The sequence below is a fragment of the Anser brachyrhynchus genome, assembly GCF_964034855.1.
Source record: "Anser brachyrhynchus genome assembly, chromosome: 4".
NCBI classification, from domain to species: Eukaryota; Metazoa; Chordata; class Aves; order Anseriformes; family Anatidae; genus Anser; species Anser brachyrhynchus.
Window position 1 is genome coordinate 53,989,198 of NC_137698.1, and position 26,410 is coordinate 54,015,607.

Consider the following 26,410-nt stretch of genomic DNA (forward strand, 5'->3'; position numbering starts at 1 on the left):
ACTGCAGTTAACTGCAGGTTTCAGTACATCTGGTTTCTTTTGTAGAGTTTTCTCCATAGGCAAGATTTTATAACCCTGCCTTTTCTCTAAGTCACAGATTACACTGTACAGAAAGCGCACAGAAATGTTAAAGGTACTATGCTGAGTGATTTGTATTTCCTGAAGTTGATGGAAACACCTTTTTATTGTTACTACTATTATTCCTAATTGTTTTGGAGTTCTTGTAATGCAATCAAGCATTTAATCTTTTCCTGTAAACATCAGCTATTGGAGCTCTTGGCTTACCTTAACAAGGGAACTTTTTTGCAATTAAAGAGAAATACATACATTTTTCAAACATAAACAATATAAAAGCAGTTTGGCTTGCCTTTTAACATTCTTGTATTTATATTAAGGAAGGACTGTATAATTGATAGCTTGTGTGTTTTGGGGCCTACTTGCATTTTTACGGCTTTAAACACAAAAACCACAAACATCTCCTGAGTAGTACATCACCTCTTCTACATTCGAATGACTGAACTAAAAGGGAAGTTGGGTGATTAGTAGCTAGATAAATAAGAACTGCTCCTGTTGACTTTCAAAGAACTTGGCTTAGCCCAAGCGATTTATCTGTCAGCAGAAGCGAGGACTTTTCTTTACAAGATCATTGGCAACACAGATAGGATATCTTTATTAGAAATGCAATAAAAAAATCCAGAACTGTGGAAATAGCTGTTATTTTCATCAGTGTCTGAGGTAACTATTACAAGGATAGCCAGTTAATGTTCTCAGAACATTTTTCACTATTTTAACCTCTGTAGTAGTATGGAAAAAGCTGGTGGGTATATTAAAACACGAGTAGTAAATTCAGAAACAAAGTATTCAGGCTCGTCTACAATCTCAATATCCTGCTGTTTCTCAATATAAAAGTGCCATAAATGTGAGTTTTCAGAGTTAATGTACTTCTGGAAGTTTTAGAGATGTCTGTGTGTTGGTTACATGCAGTTCCATTTTGTTTTATGTAGGGTACTCTGATTATAATTGCTTTAGAAAAAGAATCTATGGAAAAGGAAGTCTGGATTTTGTACAAGAACAAAGTAATTCTTGGAATTCAGCATCACTTCTTCCAAAATTCAGATCTTCCTTCAATAAATTAAGCTTCTTGCCTATTATCTACCTATTTTATTATCTATCTGAAGGAAGAGGCGTGGAGTGCGCAAATGCAAAAACTGTTGTAAATATACCTTAGTAGGCTGTCTTTTGATTAATAAGTAAGTAGAAGGTGCTTGTGTTCAGGTACAGAGTTTAATGATATTCATTAAAATAAAACTTTCATCTCAAAATGGGTATGTTCAAAGTAGAGCTATTTTTCTGCCTTGCAAAAGGAAAAGTAAATGGGTTTATAGCATCCAAAGAAATCATCATGGATCATATGATCTTCCTATACTTTCTGTCAAGTAGTGTGTTCTGCTTGTGACTTTTTAGGTTTTTTTTTTTTATTTTTAAGCCTTAGCTTTGTAGCCAAGCTCCCAGATGAAACACTTCTTCAAACTAAGGTCTTACACTGATCACAGTTTATTCTGTGTATAAACATGCTTCTGATGGCAATGACGGAAAGTTGGAGTTTTGTACTTGTTTTGTTGTTTCCAGTTTTGCTCATTATAACAAATAACAAGCAGTAGATGGGTGTAGAACTGCTATGTCAACACTGTTCCTTTTTCTTCTTTCCTCGATTTGAAACTATCTTTCGTGCTGTTTGAAGAGACATTATTGTTGTTTTGAACTATGAAACCATTCTAGTGTATTTTGTATGTGTAGTTGCCCTTTATTGCTAACTTTTCTGTGATAAAACAACAAAAGGAAGGTCTCTGTTCTAGTAGCATTTTCCTTACCCCTTCTGTATTTCCATAATACATTTAGATCATCTGGTTTCAATGCATGTCTAGGTATATGCTCTGACATACTTTGTGGTTGTTTAAAAATTGGCTGCAGGTTTCAAACTAAAATATTTGCTTGTAGCACTCACTGTTCTAGTATGTGCATTTTTAATATCACGTTTCACAAAAATCAAAGTTCTATCAAAATATTTTTTTCTGTTCATGCTCCATCTTCCATAAATAAAATTGCTTTTCCTTGTTTCTGAGCATGAAAATAAAAAACTTTTTTTCTGAAAACAAAAATCATTTTAAGTTAATGTAAATCCCTTAAATATGTCATCCTGACTAAATGAAAGCATAGGCCTCTTTTCCATCCATGTAAAAGCACTGAAAATTTTCAGCAGTCGGTTTTAAAAGTACAAATTACATCACTTTCTTTGAAGTTTTCAGACTGTGTTCACTTGTTCAGAGGCATTTATTACCAATGAATTCTTAATAAGAGTAGCCATAACACAGATGAAGCTGACAAATACTCAGTAGACATTTCACTTCAAAAAACTGCGTATGTTATTAATTCCAAGCAGATGTTTGGCTTAAAGACTTAGACAAACTAAATTCCAACTCTGTATTGGCTTCTGACTAATGTGTGCAACAAGAACGTTGAATTGATTATTCTGTAGTAAAAATGTACAGCTAAGAGTAAACAAATTGAATAGAAGGTATTTTTTTATTGGTTTCATAAATTCAGGTGTATCCAGTGAACACTTTTGCTTTCACCTGGCAATGAAAGTGCCATCCTCCAGCTGCCTCTGTAATGTTTTCTGAAAGGGAAATAAGCCGCTGTTCCTGGAAAGTTGAAAAGATTAAAAAGTTCTCAGTTAAGGAATCTTCTGCAGCTGGATAGGGCTGGTCTTGAGACTCATCAGCAGTGTTCAAATAAAATTAAAAAAAAAAAATTCTTAGAAATACCTCTTGATATGCTTAGACCATAAGAATTCTTTTGAGGGATTGTTGTCCAGAAGCTTTCATCCCAAATTCACCACAAGTTTGTACACCTCCCAAGTACCCTTCTCAAAAATCTAATAGCATGTGTTATATAAGCTGATGAATAAAGTAACTAAATAGCTACCTTCCATGCAAAGTCTGTATTATTTTTCATGTTTTATTTTATTTTTTTACAATTATATTTTATGCAACCTTTTTCTGACTTGTTGCACTTAAAGATTAAGACATTTTACTTAATTAGCACAGAATAGGAATTGGGTTTCTTTTCAGCTGATGGGGCATCACCCACATTGACCTGTGAAAAGCTGTTCTCTGATACTTGGAGAGGAGAACTAGAATTGCTACAAGGACGTCACTGAAACCCAGTGGGGATTAGAATACTGTATGTGAGCAAAGGGAAGCATAGACACACTTGTCGTTTGTTCCTCATCTGACATTTGTCCTGTCATCTGACATCTCTCTTTTGAAAATCTTATTATTTATTTATAAAATAAATATTTTAACAGAGGAAGGTAAAAATCATAAAAGTTAAATATGAAACAATCTACAGTTACGCAAAGTTAATACTGTTAGTGGCAATGTTGGGGTTTCTTCCAATACTGCATTTTAGGGGCCCATTGCTGTTTGATTTGTATATTTCTAGTCCTATTAATGTATTGCTTCCACAAATTCAAGGTTTCTGTGAATTTTTTAGGAAACGTGCTTTTAGCATATAGCCTAAAGGCCACCAACAAGATGATGTCAGTGACTGGGATGTTAGTTAACCTGTTTTTATTGCCTTTTTAAGGAATAATATATGTTTTGCAAGTGCATTCATTTGAACGTTCTGTGTTATTTTTTTTTCCCTGTTATACCTTAGGGTATCTCCACTTCAAAAATCTGAAGTTGTAGAAATGGTCAAAAAACAAGTTAAGGTAGTAACTCTAGCAATTGGTGATGGAGCAAATGATGTTAGTATGATACAAACAGCACATGTTGGTGTTGGTATTAGTGGAAATGAAGGTCTACAGGCTGCTAATTCTTCAGACTACTCAATTGCTCAGGTAAGTCATTACACTGTAAAATGTAAAAGTAAAGTTTAATAGCAAACTTATAATAAAAGTAAAAAATAGTAACAGTAAAGTTTAATATTGGATTAATATCAGTCTATACATGTTCTAAATGTATGTTTGTTTCCCATTTTTTGCAGTTCAAGTATTTGAAGAACTTGTTGTTGGTTCACGGTGCCTGGAATTATAACAGAGTAGCTAAATGCATCTTGTATTGTTTCTACAAGAACATAGTCCTTTATATCATTGAGGTAATTTTACAGTATAGTAAATTTTACTTTATAAAATTGTTATTTTGAGCTTCCGATTATTCTATATGATTTTTAAGAAGCATTTAAATGTCAGTAAACACTAATACTGAATCTTCAATAAGCTGATGAATATTAGAATGATTATTTTTTACTTTAAAAAATCCCAGCAGTAGTCTTATTGCTAAGTACTAAATATGTAGTATTATATTTGTACTGCATCATACTTATTAAAAATCTGTACCTCTCATATCATTTCAGTACCTAAGCAGCCTTAAATTTACCAAGAGGTTTGTACACTTAAGCTCTTTATAAAGCAGATGTCATTAACTGTCTAATTTGCAAACTGAAGACCTTTTTCAGGTCACCGTTGAACTTCACGATGCTGTTCAGAACAATCTTTAGGGTTTTTATATACATGCTTAATTACACAGAGGCATACTTTTTACTTGTTGTTGTGGTAACCATGCCTCTTTAGACTCTATTTTATGAAGTGAATACTTTCCTTAAAGTAGCTGGCCTAGTTTTCTCACCTGAGATTTTAAGCAGAGTGGGATCTTGAGAAAAATACAGTAGTATGAGAGGACTGTGCAGTGACAAATGTGCACCTATTGGTTTGTATAGTTAAGACGGCATGTACAGCTGTAGTTTTCATGAACATGTTGCAACCTTACAATTTTCAATATACCTTTTAACAGTTTTTTTAAATGTTTTTCCTCCTTCATTTACTGTTCTTCTTTCTTTCAACAGTCTCTTCCTTTCTTCTTCCTTGCTCTCTTATAACCAAATATGTCTAATAACAATATTTATATTTGATTCAAACTTTAAATTAACAATGATACTATGGGTTAAAAATGCAAAACTATTTCTGTTAGACACGATCTAAACATTAGGTTAATATTTTTGATTTTGATATATATGTTGGTGATCCTATACTGTTGCAATATCTGAAAATACAACTTTGTATTTTATTATAGTTATAAATATAAAAAATACATTCTGTGTAAGTGTAACCAGAAAGTATGCATTTTTCTTAACATATTTTTAAATTTTTCTAAATTTTCCTTTTCCTCTTTATGTTATTAATGTAAATAAATTTCAATGCAAGTAGCAACAAGTTTATTGACTCTTTAGAAAAACTTAAAAATATCTAATTAAATGATCTTACTTTTAAAAATACTCATTAGCAGTAGCTCTTATCTCAATACTTAATTTTTTTTTAAATTGTTCAACATTTTAGTCAAAGCACTATTAATGTATACTTTGAGTTTACAGAAAAACTTATGAAGCTGGGAGTTAGAAAATATTCCTTGTTTTTCTTAATTTGTCTAAATGTCATTGTCACCTGCAAACATATTTAAAGTTATAACTTAAAGAAAATATAAATATCCCACCACTTGTATTCTTTCTGATAAACTTAAATGCAAGGTACAGGCATCATAGAGGAAAAATACAAAATAATAGAAAAAGTAGTCTCTACCTGCTGAACAGACGGAAGGGCAAAGAGATCATTTTTATGTGGATTATGACCCCGTATATATAATGCATACAAACATTTTATCATATACACCCTTTCTGGAAGACAAGAAGACTTCTACTTCAATTCCTACGTACCCAACATTTGTCAGCTCAAAATCTTTCACAGATGTTAATAGCTCATGTCAATACTATGAATGAATGGGCAGAAATTCATCATTGAATGTCTTTGGAAGGGACAACTGCCAGTCTTGAATCTCGCTTTTCAGTTTTTTGTACAGATCAGGCGTGGGAGCAGAGAGCTCAATGAGTATTTGTAAGCTGCTGCTTAATATGCAGAAATGCTACATCAGGAAAACGTCTGTGGAGCTTTTGTGACCACGCCTCTTCTGTCTTGGATTTTAGAAAATAATACTCTGAAAGGCATGTCTGGAAGTTTTTGTTTGTTTAAAATTTCTTTTTATTAGCTGACAATAATTAATAATACCTACCATTACTTAATGTGTGTGTGTTATATTTTTTAATGTCTGCTCAGTGTTAATCAAATGAGTAACATAATAGATTCCATGTAATCTAAAATGCAGCCTTTTTCCTAGGCAATTATGGGATGATATGAAATAAGTGCCATTAGTTTCTTGGTTTAGAAAATACTAAGGGTTTAAAGTAGTACTTCATGCACACTGATTAGTGTTTATCAACATTTAAACTCCTATTGATAAGAAACTAGAAGCGGTCAGTAATAACTTTTCTTCCACTCTGTTATGATTCAATAGATAATTAAATATGTACCTCATCTTTAGTGTAGGAGTAGTCCCCATAACATTAGAAGTTATACACTGAATGCAGACGTTATGTATGCATACAGACTGCAGTGTTTGTGCCCCCCTTCTTGTATTACATGGTTTGAAAACTTAGCAATGTAAAGACCTGCATCAAGGTCCATCTCATTTTGCATAGCCTATAAAGCTAAGTCCTTCATTTCCAAAGAAGTTCTGTACCACTGAACTACAAAATGATCTGAACTTCTTCCCAACTTACAGTCTAAATTGCTTCTCAGAGACACCCATCTTCTTTCCTTCTGTTGCAGGGGTGCTTGATTAGTAATTTGAGCAGTTTGCTTAGGGCATGCGCCCTAGGTATCTGCATCTGCCCCCAAATTACCATGATGTACAATATGTCATATTTTGCCTGTACAGCTGCCTTCATTCTCCATCATAATCAGGATGAAACACACTTGTCCATAATTAAATTTCCAACTGTGAACCAAGAAACTGTTTTTTGTCACTATTAATACTGTACTCATCTCTGTAGAGTTTGTCATGTAAGGTTAAGGGTGGTGTTTGCTAGGGTCAAAGGTTCAGAAGTTAGGGTAAGTATCTGACTTACTTTCCTCCCCTCTTACAGTTTGAGATGAGGGCTGTACTTACCATTGCTTCTACTTCCCCTTAACCTCTACCCTGTACGGAGCTGCTAATTGTTTTGGAGCCATAGCTATTCTTAACATGAATATTCAAATACTGTCTTGTAAACAGAAGCAAATCCATGTTTCTTCTTAGATATTTAAAATACTCTCTCTTATAGCAGTCTATCTGGTATTCCACTAAATAGTAGGGTTTCTACTAGAGGGCACTGATTTTTAGCTACATTTGAAGGGTTCTCTACCCATTTTGTTGATAGGTTCAGCATGAACTTTAGAACCCAAACTTCATTTCTTCCTGGACTGTATCTGGAATTCTGACCAAGAGTTGTGCCAGTTCCTTATTACACTGAAAGTTTTAACTGAAATGCCTGTAACTTATGTGCTTTCTTTGGAAGAAAGTAAATGCTAAGCTTTCAGGAAGCTAATGTTATTCGTTACAGGATTTCTTTACAACTCTACAGTAAAACTGCAGTTTTCAGAGTTCTAATAGCTTGAAAAATTTAACTTAAATTATGTACAAAATAAAACTGAAAGCAACAGGTTATTTGAGGAATGAAGTGCTACCTAACATTTCAAAGAGCCTTGTTAGCAACTTAATATATGGCATTTCATGGTAAGTTAAAATACTTATATTTCTTTAAAACTGTCACTTAGCATATCTTACATTTAGTAATAGAGAATATGTGGAATAGATTCACTATATGTACTTAGGCCTAGCAAAATCACAACAGAAAGTTAATGGTTTTTTTTTCTTTGTTTTTGTTTTACAAATACTCCTTGGTTATGACAGCTCAAATATATGTCTACTTGTTTTATTTTATTTCTAGTGTTGTACTTCTGTTAAACTGCCTGAAATTACCAGCAAAGAGGTGTATATCTTTATGCCTGGTTACTGAGTCATGTATTCTTTATTAATACAGTCCTTTTCCATCACCCTAAACCCTTTCAAATTAAGAATCTTAAAAAGGAGTAAATCATGTAATGGTGTCTGTCCTTCATTCCCCTCTCAAGAGCCATCTTCCTATTTGGGAGTAAAATAATGTAGGAACTCCTTGTAATCAGAAGGTTGAAAAGAGAGAAGGTGGTTGAGGAGCACAACTTGTATCCAACAGTAGTGATGAGGTTCGGGATTAGATTCACGCTTTTAGCTTAATGTAAAATATCAAAAAACTTGTGCTGATGTTTAGTGATGAACAAACACTCATTCCCTCCTACTCAACTGCTGAGAAAATACTGCTAGTAAATGTCTTCTACATTTACCACAGTGGAATCGTAACTCCTGCTTCAAAAATCCAAAATGAAAATACACAGGATTTAATAAAAATCTGATTCATCAACTGCTATAAAGCAATTCTGTAAAATAATATTGCTTTTTCCATGAATACACTGTAACATAAAAAAGTAGAATGCTTGTTGCAACAAAAGTAACTTAGCATTAAGTTAAGAAGACTTCTAAAGAAGACTTCTAAAACTTCATTGTATTTTATATCTTTGTATTGTAGGCTCTAATGTTTGTAATTTTGTACAAAGTCATGTTCCAATAATTGGACATAAAAAATTTACTTTTTTATTGGTTATACAAACAGCAGTTTTAACTAGATTATTATTCTCCTTTTTAGTGCTAATAGTTGCTAACTTCCATTCTTTTTCTATCTCAAAGTGTTTACAAAAATGTTCAGACATTCCTCCGTGTGATAAAAGAATATGAGTTTGTTCATAGGATCTGGTTATCTGGATGCCAGCCTGTGTACATACTGATAAACAGTTAATTTGTAGTAATTCATACTTTCATAATGAAGTCGACTGAAATGTGCACTGTAGCAGTCTCTGCACAGTGACATGCTTCTTCTCCACTCTGTCATTGAGCTAATATAAACATGAAGTAAGAAGTATAAGAAGGTGGTCATGCTGTATGCTGGTGCTGAAAAACATGGGAAAGTGTGTCATCATTCTTTTCAAATTAAATTTTTTATTCATTAAGCAAAAAGTGATAAAACTTACAAAACAGAAGAGATTTCCAACTGCCTCTACAATATTCTGTAACTGAGTCAGTGCTTATTACATTTTAGTTGATTTAGTGCTCTGGTAAAGCCTCATGATCTCATGAGTTGCTTCTATGAGAAAGGAGTATTTGTAATAGTTTTCAGTTCCAAACTACAGCTTGCTGTAAGAATTCTGTAAGTTAGCAGGTTTGTTAATGATTAGAAGATGAGTGCCTCTGTAGGTGTTTCCTCTTTTTTATTTCCTCTATGTTTCTCAGAATTCATTAAGACTTACAATACAATACAAATGCAGTGAGCTAAATTACTCTTAAATGCTTAAAGAATAGAAAATTCCTTCTGAAAATAGGTACCTCCCTGAAATGCTTTCATATTTAGATAGAATTGCTCACATACTGGACTAGATTGCCCATCATCTGTTCTGAAAGCATGTTGTTTTTGTACGACTTTTTTCATATAGGTTTAAACCAGAACATTCTCAACTGTGCTGTAAATGTGTTCTAGGAATACCCCTTTTTGTGAAGCCGAAGAAAAATCTGCTTATCAGACCTTGCAAGACATTTGAGTAATATGGTTCTCCTCTTTTTCAGATCTGGTTTGCTTTTGTCAATGGCTTTTCTGGACAAATTCTTTTTGAAAGATGGTGTATAGGTCTTTACAATGTGGTAAGATGATTTTTGTGTTTTCATTTTGGACCATAATTATAAAAGTTTCTTGAGTAAGCAACTATCAAGCAATCCTTAAGCAAGTTCTTACCTCTCAAGTTTTTGTTGTGTTTTTTTTTTTTTAATCTGTATTCTAGATGTTTACAGCAATGCCTCCACTAACTCTTGGAATATTTGAGAGATCTTGCCGGAAAGAAAACATGCTGAAATATCCTGAGTTATATAAGACTTCCCAAAATGCACTGGACTTTAACACCAAGGTAGATAAAAAAATTCAAATGTAATTAAAGCAGAAGTTAATAGCAATTCAGTATAATTATCTGTTTTATTCCTGTGCTACATATTCTCATAGTTAAAAATTGAGAGGATTTTTATTGCTACTGTTTCCAGATGTATAATTGTCTATAAATGATACAAATTGTATTTATCCAATTTTAGTAAAAATGGAAAGGGACAGCAAGCATTTATTTTCAGCTGTTTTTTTTCCTCCGCTGGCAATAAAGCTGTCTTCTATAGGCAGAAGTGATTAGACCTCTCTGTCATTGGTGTGTATGTATTTGTACTGTTATATGGAAATGGATTACTGAAGCCTGTGGAGTAGTGTTGCAGAGGACAATAAAAACTGTCATTAGATTTGTAGAGGGAGGGACTTGGTACTATTCTTTGTCAATTTGGAGTTGTGATTTTACGGTTTAATTTTGAGATTTGGAAAAAAAAAATACTTGGGGGCAGTTAAAAATGCATCAATGTGGATCAAAGGAAATCTGAGGCTACTTTCGGTAGAAAATGGTCAACATTCATCTTGGAGATGAAATTGCACAAGAATGTAGGAGTTATGTATAAAATATGCACAGTTTCAATAGATTTGTCCATAAATAATCTGTATTAAAAGAATTAAACTTTTTCCTGAATCTGCAATTTCATGAATACTGTGACGTTTGTATGAGCTCCTTCTAATTTGATTTAATTTGATTTTTCTACATATAATTAGGACATTTGAAGTAATGTCATTACATAATGAACTTTGGAGACATTTTTAGTTTGTCACTGAATTAGCTATGCCTATAAGTGATGATTTGTAGTAGATATGGAGAGCTGATGCAGCGTTCTGAGCTTCATGTCTGTGCCAATTGTATTATGAAATTGGAGAGAATTATTTGTCTAAACTATCCCCATTCACAGAAGCATGTTAGATTCTGCTTCTTCTTCCCTTTCACCCACAAAAACAAACCTGAAAATTGTAAGGAAACCAGGGAATAGCTTGTGTCACTGTGAATGCTTTACAAATACAAGACTTTTCATGGTCCATTGCTACAATCGCTTCTGTGTTGTGATAGTTTGAATACAATAATGTATGTCATGAGATACAGTTGTTGGATTGTTCTGTTTTTAAATGATATCTCTAATACAGTTTTTATTATTGCACAGATGTATTGTTGACTTCATTGGAAATTCTGAGGCTGTTCCCATACAATGCTCATTAGGAGTAAATGTATACAAAATTCCCAGCTATATAAGTTGAATAGTTGGTGTTAAAGATTTGGAAACATGACTGCCTTGAATGTTGATGCAGATGTTTGTTATGGTAAAAGGGATCAAAGGTTATGAGGTCATGACAGAGGTTAAAGGATTAGCATGTGACAATAAGAATTGGTCAGGAAAATGGAAAAGTAGAACTAATTTTTCTTGCATCCACCTGTGCTTTCTGTCAAATAAAAACTTCTGGTAATGACATAGCAAGAGGGAGAGACAAAGGTTAATGAGTAGCACAAGTTCAAATGTGCAAAGTGGTGGAGTGTAAATTGGATCATTCAGCCTAGTGTAGTTGTATAGTCTAACAAAGGGCTGAGATGTTGTGGAAAATGTTGTGAGGCAGGCAACTTAATTTCAATTGTTTGAACACCTTAACTCATAATACACATTAGTTAGTTACACTAAAGTCTATGACTGTCAAATGCATTGCTAATGAAAAAACGATTGCTATCCTGAAGGACACAGGTTACATATTTTTGAGTGAGTCTTTTTATATCTTTGTACGATATATATTTTAGAAAGCATCAGTAGACTGTTTCTGCTTAAACTTAATGCAGTTCTTTTCAAAATACTTTTTTATAAAACATAAAATAAGTTTGAAAGTGAAATTCAAATTATTTAGCAAACACATTAAAGGAAGTTCAATATGATGAAGCTGTGCACTTCAAGAATGGAGCTTGTAAGGAGAAAACTTCAGAAGATATAATTATTTGTCCTTTTCTGATTTCTTTACATGTGGAAATATGTAGACAGGTATACATAGAACTTGGAGTTATTGTTCTGTTATTTCTTATTACATGAGATGTAAATTATAAAAACTGAAGTAATTTTAGTTCCCTAATTAGAATGCAGCAATAGTTCCAGTTGTCTGGTTTAGCTTATTTTTTCTGATGGTATTCCCATATGCATACATTTTAATTTCCCTTCTGATTTGAAATTAAAAGGAGGAGATAATACACACTTTTTTTCAAAACAAAAAATAAACAAATGACCCATGAAGAGCTAAGAGGCAGAAAGTGCCTGTCAGTTATATTACTTCACAGTGGTGGCCTGACAGAAACACATTTTGTGAATCTAACACACAGATAAAAAGAAAGGTCAGGGTTCACAGAGCTAGTTTATTGCAAATGGTTCTCATGGATTTCTCTTTTCCCTTAGGTTTTCTGGGTTCATTGTTTAAATGGCCTCTTCCACTCATTCATTCTGTTTTGGTTTCCACTAAAAGCCCTCCAGCATGGTAAGTGTTATGAAAAAATAAAAATATAAATCTTCAAAGGTACTAAATTTCTAAATACCTTTTTTTCTTAGTAATGCTTTGTTAATACTAACAGTTTTGTGTGGTCAAGTGTCAAGATACCATTTCTAGAACTCAAGCAGATGCAGTCTATTTAAAATGTTTTACTTAAAGTAAGTTTAAAAGTAGGAGTAATATTACATACATGTAATCATGTACCTAAAACTATATATATATGTTTGAAGTAAATTGAAACAATACGGAGAAAATTGTTTTTAATTATGTTATTTTTATATAATAATCTGTGTTAAGTACTTAAAAAATCATAAATTACTACAGTTCTTTGCGTTGTCTCTTATATTTTCTAGCCTTTATTGCCTATCAACCCATTAGTTTACATCTGTATCAGTAGGATTGTGACAGATGCAAGGGAGATATCTTGGATGGCTCAGTGCTGTCACTCAGCTGTCATACATGCACCTGAGACGCAGAAGGAAATGGGACAGTTGGGAGACAACACTGTATTTGTTAGAGCAGACTGAAAGCACTCTTTCCAGTTTCTGGGAATACTTGTGTGTATGGGAGCTCCAGTAGAGGTGGGCTGGTTTTGCTTCCACACTGTAGAAAATTTCAATTTAAATAATAATAATAGTGTGTATGCAGCAACTTTTCTGTACATCTAGTAGTTATCTCAGTTTCCCTGATAACCAGCAGGCAGTCTGCTCTGGTACAGGTGACAGAAATGTTTTCATGGACATTTTGGAACTGTAGGAATGATGTTAGGAACTGTAGGAACTGTACGTGGTTGACCTTAAAGAGTGAGACAGTCACAGCTGCTTGTGCCCAAAAACGTTAAAGGAAAAACTTTTCAGTATTCTATAATGACTTCTGATAAGTACCAGAAAGTAGGTAGCAGCCTGTTTTCTCTAAAAAGCCATTTTGATGCATGTTCAGTGGCAGCTGATTGCCATGGAGAGGGTCATAGACAGCCCAGGAAAAAGGAGGTCCCAAAATATTAATTCATACACTAAAACCACAGCCTCAAATCCAGACTGCGATCCAAATTCAAAGCTGTAGCTAACCCATGTGAGAGATTGATGCATTACACAATGCAGAAACGTTTGAGCGTATGCAGTGATGCAGAATGGAGTTCATGTGTTAACGGCAAAGCTGAGATATTTGGGTAAGGTTGTGGGGTTTCTGAGAGAGCACTCCCATGCAGGCCTCTCAGGCTTGCAGCCCATGAGCTAGAACTGACCTGCTGACAGTCAGCAAGTGGCCCTCCTGAAGTCTGAACTGACTGAAAGTTTTAAAGTACTAAAAATTGTAAAACTTGTAGATCTCCTACTGTTTACTACAGTTCAAGGTGAAAACCTCTGTTATTACCCTCTGGAAGCTGCTGCCACCTCTTTCGTATCAAAAATAAGAGTTTATATATATATAATACTGTCATGGATATTGAAGTGTCTGTTTCCTTTTCCCAGGTACTGTATTTGGCAATGGTAAAACTTCAGATTATCTGCTTCTGGGAAACACTGTTTATACTGTAAGTCTTGCTATGGCTATACAATGCTCTATCAGCTGACTATCTTTATTGGCTCTATCTTTAACTCTTACTGAGATTTTTTGGGGGTTTTTTTGGTTTTTTTTTGCAATTCTCTGTATGGAAGACCTGATTCACTGTAGTACCTTAAGAATAAGAAATTACACTTGGATGACTTTTTGAAAAACCTTGAAGTACCTTTTTGCATTCTAATTCCAGATTCCAAAACAGAGTAGTTTAATAAAATAAAGATGCAGAACATGCATCTCTCTGTTAGTGGAAACTGTCTATTTTTGAAATAGCAGGAACTGTAATTCCCAAACTAATACACTGCTTAATTTAAGGTAAGTTTCCTCATTGGAGAAATCCTGGGTTACTGGATGTGGGCTGGTTTGTGGACTTAAGAAGATACAGTTCTGTACTTCCTCTGTTATTAATAATAGGAACTTGAAGGAAAGGTATAGCTGCATGGAACTAAGACATAGGATCTTTCTTCCGAGGCAACCAAAGTGCCAGAGTTAATTACACTTGACCCACACCTAACAGCAATCCTCTTTTACACTTGTACTTATTAGTCATTATTGTTTTTTCTTTTAATCTTTATGTATCATTGAATAAATTGGTGAAGCTAAATACCTGTTTATCACTTACTAGATATCAGTCTTAACCAACAGGTGAGGGTTTTCCAGGAACTCTCTGAGAAACAGAATTAGACTTGTGTTCACTCTCCTCTGTTCTTCAAAGTTGAGTGTAATTAATTTTTCACAGAATTGCAGACTGGTTGAGATTGGTAGGGACCTCTGGAGGGTGTCTGGTTCAACCCCCCTGCTCAAGCAGGGGTACCCACAACAGGGTGCCCAGGACCATGTCCGGGTGGCTTTTGAACATCTCCGAGGAGGAAACTCCACAGCCTCTCTGGGAAGCCTGTGCCAGGGCTTCTCACCCTCACAGTAAAGTGCTTCCTGATGTTTAGACAGAACCTCCTGTGCTCCAGTTTGTGCCCATTGCCTCTTGTCCTGTCACTGGGCACCACTGAAAATGGCCTGGCTCCATCTTCTTTGCACCCTCCCTTCAGGCATTTATACACACTGATAAGGTCCCCCCACTCTTCTGAGCCTCCTCTTCTCCAGGCTGAACAGCCCGAGCTCTCTCATCCTCTTCTCCTAGGAGAGGTGCTCCAGTCCTTTGGACATCTTGGTGGCCCTCCATTGGACTTTTTTCCCATATGTCCAGGTGTCTCTTATACTGGGCAGGCCAGAACTGAACGTAGTACTCCAGGTGCAGCCTCACCAATGCTGAGTAGAGAAGAAGAATCACGTCTCTTGAACTGCTGGCAATACTTTATGTAATGCACCCAAGAGTACCATCATCCTTCTTAGCAAGGGCACATGCAATCCTGTTCCTTTTACTTCCATGTGAGAACATAAAGAAAATAACCAGAGCCCAATCTGTGCATTTCCTACTGGTGTGGCAGTTAAAATAAAATGTTTCTTCTGCCAGTCTGTACAAGGACTTTAAACTGTTTGTCTCAGGCCACACTGAAGAATTCTTTGTTAACACATTCTGTTAAAAGTTCATCCATTCTATACTTTTCCTGTCCAAAAGGCAAGCATAGCACATTTTATCAGCAGTAGTCATGTTTGATCATGCAGTCTGTCATATGATGAACTGATCTCCATTAGGGATGGATTGAATATCCTGGGTAAGTGTTTCCTGTGCAAGTCTTAATTTTATTAAGATGTAAGGTCACAGTCATTGTCATAGCTCAGTCCTGACTGTTGTAGCTCAACTGACATAAATCACCTATTTGTATTATGATCTTGTAACACCAGAGAGTTTAGAAGTCAGTCATTTATCTGATTGTCTGTCACTGCTTTCTCCAATATTGAGAAATACTTCAAAAGAGTATCTACTAGAATAACCTGTTACTTAAAGTGAAACAGGTTTTTCTTGGGGAGAGAGATTCTCTGCACCAGGTTTGGACCCTATGGATATTTCATTATTTACTTTACCTACAAATTGCAACCTGGCTCAGTTCAGCTAGTTTATTTTGTGAGTTTTACGTATGTATACATGACTTGCATAACGACACCTATCCTAGGACCTGAGCCAAGATTTCTGACAGCCAGCATCCACTTTCACCCTTAAAGCATTCATTACAGTGGCCGTCATATGTAGTGGATTAGCCGTGTACACTTGTTAAACCGAATTACTCAACATAGCGCTGCAACCACAGCTGAAGTTATATCCTGAAACGATCTCCGAAATTCATCCTAACTAGTAATTCTGCTGTTTTTCCCTCTGAAAGCCAGGCTTGGCACCAGGAGAAAACAAGTTCCGTATGCTGTACTGAGAGTTTAGTGGATTACACTAGATACTATGGAACTGGATGTTCAAAAAGTGCTGTCATTTGGACTGTCGCCCATCAACTAATGGCTGAGTCTTGAAATCTTAGGGTAGTGGAGAACATCTGGGTGTCATCTGTGATATCGGGTGACTCATAAACATTAAAGCTTTGTTTTTCAGATTTACAGTAACATTTCCACTGCCTTGAGAAATCAGTTAACTTCTGATAATTTCAATATAGTAACATGGAGCTGCTCATTACTCTTTGTCAAGCTGTACCCATAAATGCTAAAACAGAGGTCACAACTGACAGTGCAATTCTTCTGTCGCCTTCTGTAACTGGTTTTCAACTTGGAGAGCTGAAATTTCACCATCTTAAGAATCTAATGGCATGTTATTAACCTACAGAATGGCCAAGAATACCCAAGAAACCATTATTTCACCATTATAAGTCCAGAACAACCTGCTTTTTCATTTGCTTTCCAGGTTCCACATTTTCCTTCCTTTTACATTGAAAGTTTTGGGAGGGAGGATCACTGCAGTTGATGTATTCCTGTCCTTGCACAGGAAGGAATTCAAGGAGGTCTGGAGCACACATGAAGATTTGAGAGACTTTCAAATTCTGAGGGAGGAAAAAATTTTTGCAATGTGAAGTTGTATGTACACTGACAGTTGTCACTCACTGTTTTGGAAAATCAAAATAATAGGGCTAAGTTATCCTTCATTCTTCTTACTGCTTTTAATCCATTTTTAAGAAGTCTACATTCATCACTTGTGCAAAAATCAGTAGTAAAGGGATTCAGAAATTAATATAGGTTCTTTGGATCCATGAACAAAGTCCAGGACATGCACAGATTCATATCTTGTCCTGAAACTACTTCTTGAAACATAAATTTCAAATAGGAGTAGAGTACCATGAAAATATATGTACAACTATTCTTGAGAGGTCTTTGTATCTCAATGTTTTATACAAAATACGAGTTTAATTTCTCGTTTCCTGGGTAGGATTCAGTGAGCTATTGTTAGTTTGGATCAAGGGGAGAAGGGAGCAATAAAACCATAATCCTGGAGGAAGTCAGTATGCATAGTTAGTAACTTCAAGAGAATCTGTATCTAGATCTTCCAAATCTGTCTTTGTGTAGACAGTTGTAGTCATCTCCTCAATAGCTATAGTGTGGCTGTCATCTCTGATGAAGTGGACTACAGCTTTCACAAACCTTTCTGTGTAAGAAGAATGACATAGAATCAGCAACTATCAACTCAGTTAAAGGCAGAGTTCTAGGAGGCAAGGGAAACGTTTAAGATTCTTAATATAAATGAAGGGTTTTCTAGATAAAATGAATGAAGATTATTAGTGGAAGCTAATTGTCAGTACTGTATTTACTAGCTCATTACTTGGATGTACTTTTATACCGGCATTTTGCTATGGTCATTTCGAATGGGCATTTAAACCTCAGATCTAAACTTACACATGTACCAAAAAGAGGGAAAAAACAGTTACCTGTGGTCTAAAAGAATTTTACTTCCAGGCTGCTGAGAGTTCTATGTTTTTGGAGTAGATTCTATTAAATCAGAAGGGCCATTCCATAATTTCTGCAGGTCCATAGAAATTATTGCACTTTGCTTTACTAACCTGGGTTTGGATCCTAATGCATTGGTGCATTCGAACCTATTGCATAGGCGCACTGACACACACAGCACTTTGTTGAATATTATTATCGAAATCCCATTTAAATTGAAGACATTGATCATCCCTTCTCTCATTTCATTTATGCAAGTAAATGCAACATAAAGTATGAAAATAATGAAACCTTTTATTCTATGTTCTCCTGAAAGATAACCAAACAAATCAATGTTGTATGTGTTACGTAAGATTGCCATTAAGTAAGAATCCCTCTTCTCTCTCTCCTTCCCTTTCTTTTTAAGTTTGTGGTTCTAACTGTGTGTTTGAAGGCGGGATTAGAGACCTCATATTGGACTTTGGTAAGCAAATGTCTTTATCATATTCTCAAATGCACTATAAAATATGATGGATGAATAATTGTTTGGTTTTTTTTCTAACTTATTATATTATGTCCTTACAATTTGCTGTTCTTCCCCACAGTATCAAATTAAATTGTGGTAACTGCATGGAAAGACAGAATATACATATAAAAATAAAAATGCTGAATACTGAAAAATGAGGACTTTGTGATAAGGCTTAAAATAATCCTTAAACTATAAAAAATAAGTGACTGTAAACAGGTTCTAATTGAGCTCAAATTGGTTTAAAATTCAGTGACATTACTGCTGAAAGTATCATCTTGCTTTAAGAAATAGCTAACTGAAGTAACAGAATTAAATTAATACTAGGCATGGAAATTTCACCCAGTATATCAGAAATGCATTGTAAGTACTAAGTAGAAAAGATCTTTATATGATAATATATCTGTGATGATTGTGTTGTTTGCTTTTTTTCCTTGTTTGTTTTAACAGTTCAGCCATATAGCTATCTGGGGCAGCATAGCACTTTGGATAGTGTTTTTTGGAATCTACTCTTCTTTGTGGCCAGTCATTCCTATGGCACCTGATATGTCAGGAGAGGTAAAGTATATTTTAACTAATCTCCGAATGTGTGCAAATAATATTGTTTCAGTTTTTAGTACGGGTCTCATCTTTATTGGATCCTTCTCCTAGCTAAGAGCTATATAAGATGTTTGCTTTGTATATACCTTCAATGTGGTAGTCATGTTTATTTAAAATACAGTGAGTTTTTACTCTTCTGTAACAGGTTGGGTTTATATGGTCTAGGAAGGAAGACTAGACAAGTAAGCTGCTTTACAGATTTTTAGTAAGTTTTAATTTTCTGTAGAGAAGTCTTAACCAATTTCAGAATTCAGAATTACAGCACTTATTCAGCAGGAGATTTTTTATAATGAGGTAGTACATGTAGTTGATTAGTACATTGTTAGTACATTGGTTTAAGGCTGTCCTTACATCTTCAATTTCACATGTTTATTAACTTTTTGAAGTTAGTATATCTGAGAAATTTGAGTTGCCACAACACTGCATGAGCAGCTGATCATCATGCATACATTTACTTTTCAATTAATGTGCTTCTTGGACTGCATTATTATTGTACTGTATCTTTAATTTTTTGGCAGTAATTATTGGTTTCTCTTTCATTTATTATCCTAGTTGTGTAAAACCACTCTAACTATTGCAAATAGGACTGAATCCACAAAAGATGCACAATTGCCTGTCATGATCCAATGGAACTTTAAAATTCTCAAATCTATTCAGTTCCAGAAACATCTGAAGCTTAGTATAAATTTTCCAGACACTCATGTCTGCTTCTGGGAATGGCCAGTACTTCCTGAGCTGAAAAGTTAGGTGTGCAGTCTTACTGGAAATCAGAAACTGAGAATACCTGCTTGTTTCAGAAAGATACTGTTCACAGGGGTTCTCTTCTCAAAGCATATCAAGTAAATTAAGCCATACACCAAGTAGAAGAGTGGATCCCTTTAACTCAGCAATTTAAAATAATATGCAGGATGTGGGAAACTTAAATGAATATCCTTTCCTCACTTGGATGTAAATCAGAGCCACTAGTCTCACCTCCCACATAAGTAGTTATGGGAAAAATAACATATAGTCATTTACGTGACTGCTACGTTATAATGGAAAACACAAGGAATTGACTTAAGTACTAGGACACCTATGGAAAAAATGAATTTGAAATTATATAATTTCTTGCTGATTTTCCTGTCTATTATAACCTCTACCCCTCTATGTAAAGGTGAATTTTATGTTATCTTGTTGCCTCCATTACTCCAAAAAAAATTATGTACATTATTCTAAATTAAAGTAATTAAAGTTATCATACTCAAGCATTTTTCTTCATATTTATACACTGTATTTTTTAGAAGAAGTATTTTAGAATGTTTCTGGAGTTTGTGGTTTTTGTTGTTATTGTTTTTAAGAGATATTTGTAAAAACTGCATGTTGTCTGGTTGTTCTTTAAGACAGAATAACCTTTGTAGCAATAAGCACAGTGCGAGCAACAGGATGTGTTATGCTTGGTATGACATAAAGGTGGCTACTTCATTGTTCAAGTAGGTGAATATTTTACTTAATGCACGTTCCATCTCTGAAATTGTGAATAAAAGATGTTGAAAGGAATGCTTTTCCTACAAACTTTGAAAAATTGTTCTTAAAGTGAGGTTTCTACCAACAATAAATACTCTTACAATTTGGATTCAATGTGACACCAAAGTAATATGACTTACCCAAATTCCTTTATTTGCTGTGATAAAACTGTATCCATACTTGAACTGTATCTAATTATTTTGTTAGTAAGAGATTGTGTGCTTGCTTATGCATATATGCGTATATAGTAGCTTTAGATGTGTGTACAGGCACACAGTTGTTTGAAGGGTTGCTTTCTGGTTATGTTTTTTCTTCAAAGAATACAGTTAGAAGTCTGTAACATCAGAACAATGTCTCCTAGCACACAGACCTTAAGTGCTCATTTTAAAACCTTATCTGGCTTTTTGAGCTGTATTCTGTGTGGCCAAAGACAGTCCTGTTGACAAATCCTGTGGCTCAGGTGGGAACCATTTTTTTTTTTTTTTTTTTTTTTTTGTGCTGTCCTGGAAGCCTCCTCACAGGCAGGGCAGAATTCACTGGGTTTCACTGAAGCAAATCCAGGCCTCTCATAAGTATTCAAACTAAAATGCTGTTTGTCAAATTTCTTCAAGTTATGACTCACACTTGAAGTGAACTATCCAAGTACATCTGGTAGAACTTAAGAAAACAAGCTCACCTGTATTTCTGTAGCTTTTTGTTTGTTTTTCTTTGGCCTGATCAGATAAAATATGGTGAAGGGCATTTCTGTTTTGTTTGTTTGTTTGTTTTACAAAAGTGTTTTGGACGAATCGTAGGATTATACATAGAAACCGCTTACTTCTTGTAATATTAACTTAGTGGCGCGAACTGCTGACAATGATCTGGGTCCAAATTCATTCTTTAATTTCACAGTACTGTGATTTACCTGGTCTGAGATTGGAATGCCATTTAAGTTGGAAAAAGGTGCTACTACAGACTACAAAAAGAACATTTTCATTGTAGACCTGAGTAAATCAACTGTATGAATCTCTTCTACGATGATATAATTTTCTTTCACATATAGTATTAGCAAAGAGAAGTGGATTGTATGTTCAGTATTTTAAACACATTTGCAGTATTTTCTCAGTTTGAAACCACACATAGTTTGCATAAATATGTAAAAGTAAATGGCAAATCTCTTCATATTTTATGAGGTATTTTCCTTTGAGACTCTCCAATACACAGAAGACTGATCTGTGATGCTGAACAACATGCATTTCAAATCTGTGATCCAGTGGATTTATGTTTTTGTCTGTGTTTTTTTGTCTGTGTAGTCCTCTTGCAATAACTAATTGCATTAAAAAATACAAGTTTATACGGTGGTAAAGTTATCTTTCTTAAACAAATATGGGTGTGATTTGAGTTGAAAACCTTTAATTGCAGAGGAGAGAAAAAACAACTTGTGAGTTCCACACTAGTATAACTCCTGACTCTTTTGGGTTTGATAACGTGTGCCTGAGTTGTTAGGGCTTTTTTTATTCACCTGTCTAATTAATAAAGTAGCTTAAAATCATATACTGAAATAAGAAGTATGACACCGAGATTAAAATCAGAAGTTCAGTATCTGCAGAACTTCTTAATTTTATTGTGGTACTGTTGAAATGCACTTTAAAATTCTCCAGAGCCCCATCTCTTTCTGCTCTGTCTGACCCAGGGGATTATACAAAATTAACAGAAATTGAAGTTAAGGAAGAAACATGCATTGTACAGAATTTTAGCTTATTTGATTGAGGTTTGCAGAATCTTTGTGAAAAACGTTAAAATTCCTTGTTGGATAATTTAGCTGTAGGAAAAATTGATTTGAATATACTACCATAAGAGTATTAGTTTTTTAAGTTTTGCTTCTGTCTTTATTATTGCACACATAGCAAACTTACATGGAATTGTACTTGTTAAAATATTAAATATTCAGCTTTTAATCCCTTACAGAAGTTTTGTTGGTTTGCGTGTGTGTTTGTATGTTAAAAAAAAAAAATAGAAATGTAACTGTCTTCTTTCAGGTATTCAAAGGAGAAGTTTGTCTAAAATCTGATTTGACAGGGGAATTTGTTTTAGTCTGATGGTGACCAAAGCTAGTATTGGAGATTCAAGCTAGTATCTTAGAACCACAGGATGGCTGAGGCCGGCAGGGCCATCTGGAGGCACCTGCTCCAACCCCTGCTCAAGCAGGGACACCCACAGCAGGGTGTCCAGGACCACGTCCAGGTGGCTTTTGAAGATCTCCACAGCCTCTCTGGGCAACCCGTGCCAGTACTCCATCATGTGCTCAGTAAAATGCTTCCTGATGTTTAGGTGGATCCTCTTGTATTCCAGTTTGTGCCCATTATCTCTTGTCCTGTCACTGGGCAGCACTGGAAATAGCCTGGTGCAGTCAGTCCTCTTTACACCCTCCTGTCGGTCATTTGTCTACATTAGTAAGTACCCCTTGAGTCTTGTGTTCTCTAGGCTGGACAGTCCACCTCTGTTCATTGGCTTCTCTTTCTCTTGGGTCAGGACGTTGTCGTTGATGAGCTCCAGGAACCTAATGATTGTCTGTGCTTTGCTGTGTTCTTGCTTCAGCAGTCGGAGATGCGATTAATGGATATTACTTGTCACGTGCATCTTTAAAAACAGATGAGTGTTAGTTTAATAACTTTCGTGGAATTCAGCGTGATAAATAAGTTGGAATGACTTTGTTACGGAAATTTTGATGGTACTTTTCCTCAGTGTTCACAGGGGGAACTATAAATAATGCCCCCAACATTCAGAAAGTAATGATTCCCTTGAAATTATTTAATGAAGAAAGAGAAGCACTCTGCCTTGCTTTTAAGGTGTCTTTTGAGATAACTCAGTTGATAATCTGTATTTCTAAAAGTTGTCTTGAACCCCATGTGGTAAACAAATACTGAAATCACTTCATTCTCAGATCTCAGGGAAATTTATTTCCAGATTTATGAAAAATGTCTAAAACCTGGTGTAGTTATGTTGAGTTAGCCAGTTATTTTTGTCACTTTTTTCCCTACTCTTTATTCCTGTTACAATTTGGATAGCCCATATCCTGGTAACAAATTGTAGAACCACCAGAACTCATCTGCTCATTGTGGCTTTACATCCCCCTTGCCAGATATTATACGTTGTCTTTCAAGCAACTCAGATGGGTCCCCTATAGAATCTTTTCGACTGAGGCAAACGAGGAAAATCTAGTCTTTTCTTTCCGAATAATTTACATTCTCTGCTTACAAGCACCAGTAAAAGTAATGTAATGGATCTCACCTTGCAAACATTTTCTGCCATGTCTAATATCAAAACCAGGTGGGTAATTCTCTTTAATTTTCCGAAGGTTGTTTTTTTTTTCTTTTTTTCAGAGCTTTTAGTTCACACTGCATCACAACCTTCTTTGTTAAACTTTTGCTAACAAAACCTGCTTCTCTTCCTAATTCCTGGGAAACCTTTTTTTTTTCTGTCACGTTTTTTGGAAAAATTTCCAAGTATTACTATTTCTTATAAGGCTTTTTTTTTTCTGTATTATTTTCTTGCTTTCTACCTTTGAGAGCACTTTCATCCCTATTTCTGTCAGAAGTCAACAGAAATAGTAACTGATAACTTCATAACAGTTATTCCTGGCAACATAATTTACCATTATGGGTTTGGTATGTTTTTGTTTGTTTGTTTGTTTTCAAAGGTTAAATACCTTTTCAGATAACCTAGGCTTTCACAAAATGCAAGGATGGAATTAAGTATCTATGAATGTAGTTCACAAAGGAAAAAAAGAACAAACGCTCTGAAGCTACTCACAAGAACATCTAATATGGTTCAGTCTTTTATTTAATCTCTTTCTGGACTCAAGTGCTTTACGGGGGTTAGAGATAAATGCTAATGTGATGGTTCACAAACCTGAACTACCTCATACAGTTAGACCCTTATATCACCTATATTTTTTTAAAGAGTCCATTTATGTAACAGTTAAATGACAAGAGCACTCACTCAAAATGAACGTTACCCAAGAGCCAGGTTTAAGTTTCTCTCTGCTTTCAGGGTAATGCTTTTTTTTTTGCTGAAAGGATGATGAAATAGAAAACTAAAATAGATGTCTTCTTCTGTTCCACTTTCTGACGAGTAATCAAATATTTTTTGGACTAGAAGAAACGATGCTGACTTTTGCTCTGAGTGACAAAGGTACTCTCTAGGAAAAGGCAGGATGTGTTCCAACAGATACTTAGAATATTAAAATATTAATTGAAAGTGGCTGAACTAAGGACACTTCTGTAGATGAGAGACCTAAGTCTCAGTTTAGTCTCTGTATTGCTCTGTCTGGTTTCATTTATGTTTATATACTCTGTGTCACCACAGAGATGCTTTTTTAAGCTTCAGGATTTATAGCATGCGTCCTTGAGCTTTATTATATATGTATTTATTATTCATAATGTTATTTGTGTTTATGTAATTGGGACTATAACTCATCCCTCTGAGAGATACATTTCACCCTTTATTACCCATCTGCAGTGAGGAAAATCAGTGGTCTTGCAATGAGCTAGTAGGATCCTTAGCTGAAGAAAATAAGAGGAACTAGGGAAAAAATGAAGGCATGTACTGTACTTTTTTTTTTTGTCTCTCAGGGGATTTGTTCAAATAAAAACTTAAAGATTCTGTCTGCAAATATCCAGTTATCCGCTTCTTAACTGTGTGCTACTTTCTCTTTTTCCTTTGAATGCATTTTCAGAATATGGGAAGACTGCCTTTTTAATATACCTAATGAGCAAAGTTCCTACTTAATAGGACCTATGAGATGTTTTTTAAACTCTAAAGAGCAAAGAAACACTACAGGCATGACTATAACTCCTTGTAGGGAGTTCACTGCCCTGGGAGTTAAATGCAAATCTGTTTTAGTATTACAACAGTAAGTACTTTGAGATGTATGAAGACAGACACATGTAGATAACTAAAACTAACGAAGTTGTTTCTGTAGGTTGTTGAGGAGAGAAACTGTTGGTCTGATGGTGTTGAGGAGGTATTATTTTAATAGTTCTGTGGCTTATAGGGAGAGGGTATGTACATAGATGATACCTGAAATAAACTGCAATAAGACTGTTCTTTTCATCTTTCTCTCTACTTTTAGAAGACTATCATTTCTAAAATCTAAGATAGCTGTTTCAGCAGAACATTTCATAGTGAAGAGAAAGGAAATATTTTCTGTTCATTTTGGCATGTAATTTCCTAATAGTACATATCCATCTGTGCATTAAAAATGTTTTGTGTCCACGATTTCTAATCCGCTAAATCACGAAAGGGGCTAATTTTCAGTACTTTACAAAGAAAAATTAAAAAAAAAAAGAGAACCAATATAAAAATCTGTACATTGCACTGTACAGGCAAATTTCTTTCATTTTTAGAAAGTCCTAATATTGAGCATGAGCTATGCAGACAACAAATTATTTATCCCCCCTGCAGGATTTGTTAGTCCTACAATAAACTAGGCTTTCCAGCTCTCATTTTGGATTACTTCTGAATTCCCCTGGGAGCCACTTTTGTGGCAGATTCCATTTGGTTTCACAAGGCCTAAAACTTGGCATAGACCACAAATCTCTCACATTAGGAACAATTTGTAAACCACGAACAGAGGCAGCCAGAGTCCGGCCCCAGAACAGGCTGCTCCTGTTAGTGCCATTGTCTGAAAAGGATTGGTTTGCCATTTCCCAGATGACCTGCCTATGTGTAGAGAGATGTGAAAAGTTAGAGACAAAAATGTTTTCTACTGAGTGAGGGGGGAGCTTTCTTGTACAGAAAGGAAGGAAATACCTCTGTGGGATTTTATTTTTCCCCTCTTCGTCCAAAAAATACAAAGAGGGCCTCTGTCTTTAATGCGAATGTCGGCTTTAAATCTTTTAGGTTTGGATTAACTCTGTAAAAGAA

General features: G+C 34.9%; 1 protein-coding gene across 7 annotated transcripts in view; it reads left to right on the top strand.

The window, feature by feature from the left end:
* The window catches only part of ATP8A1 (ATPase phospholipid transporting 8A1), a 102,411-nt gene that overhangs the window by 62,066 nt on the left and 13,935 nt on the right, over positions 1 to 26,410 (top strand). For 6 of the 7 annotated variants that reach the window (XM_080589348.1, XM_080589347.1, XM_080589349.1 and 3 more), the window contains 8 exons: positions 3,721 to 3,904; positions 4,051 to 4,161; positions 9,645 to 9,719; positions 9,857 to 9,979; positions 12,411 to 12,489; positions 13,971 to 14,032; positions 18,302 to 18,358; positions 18,851 to 18,958. In XM_080589348.1, the coding sequence (XP_080445474.1) occupies positions 3,721 to 3,904; positions 4,051 to 4,161; positions 9,645 to 9,719; positions 9,857 to 9,979; positions 12,411 to 12,489; positions 13,971 to 14,032; positions 18,302 to 18,358; positions 18,851 to 18,958 (799 nt within the window). Of the gene's footprint in view, positions 1 to 3,720; positions 3,905 to 4,050; positions 4,162 to 9,644; positions 9,720 to 9,856; positions 9,980 to 12,410; positions 12,490 to 13,970; positions 14,033 to 18,301; positions 18,359 to 18,850; positions 18,959 to 23,014; positions 23,141 to 26,410 lie in introns of all 7 variants that reach the window. The other variant, XM_080589350.1, reaches the window with a different exon arrangement.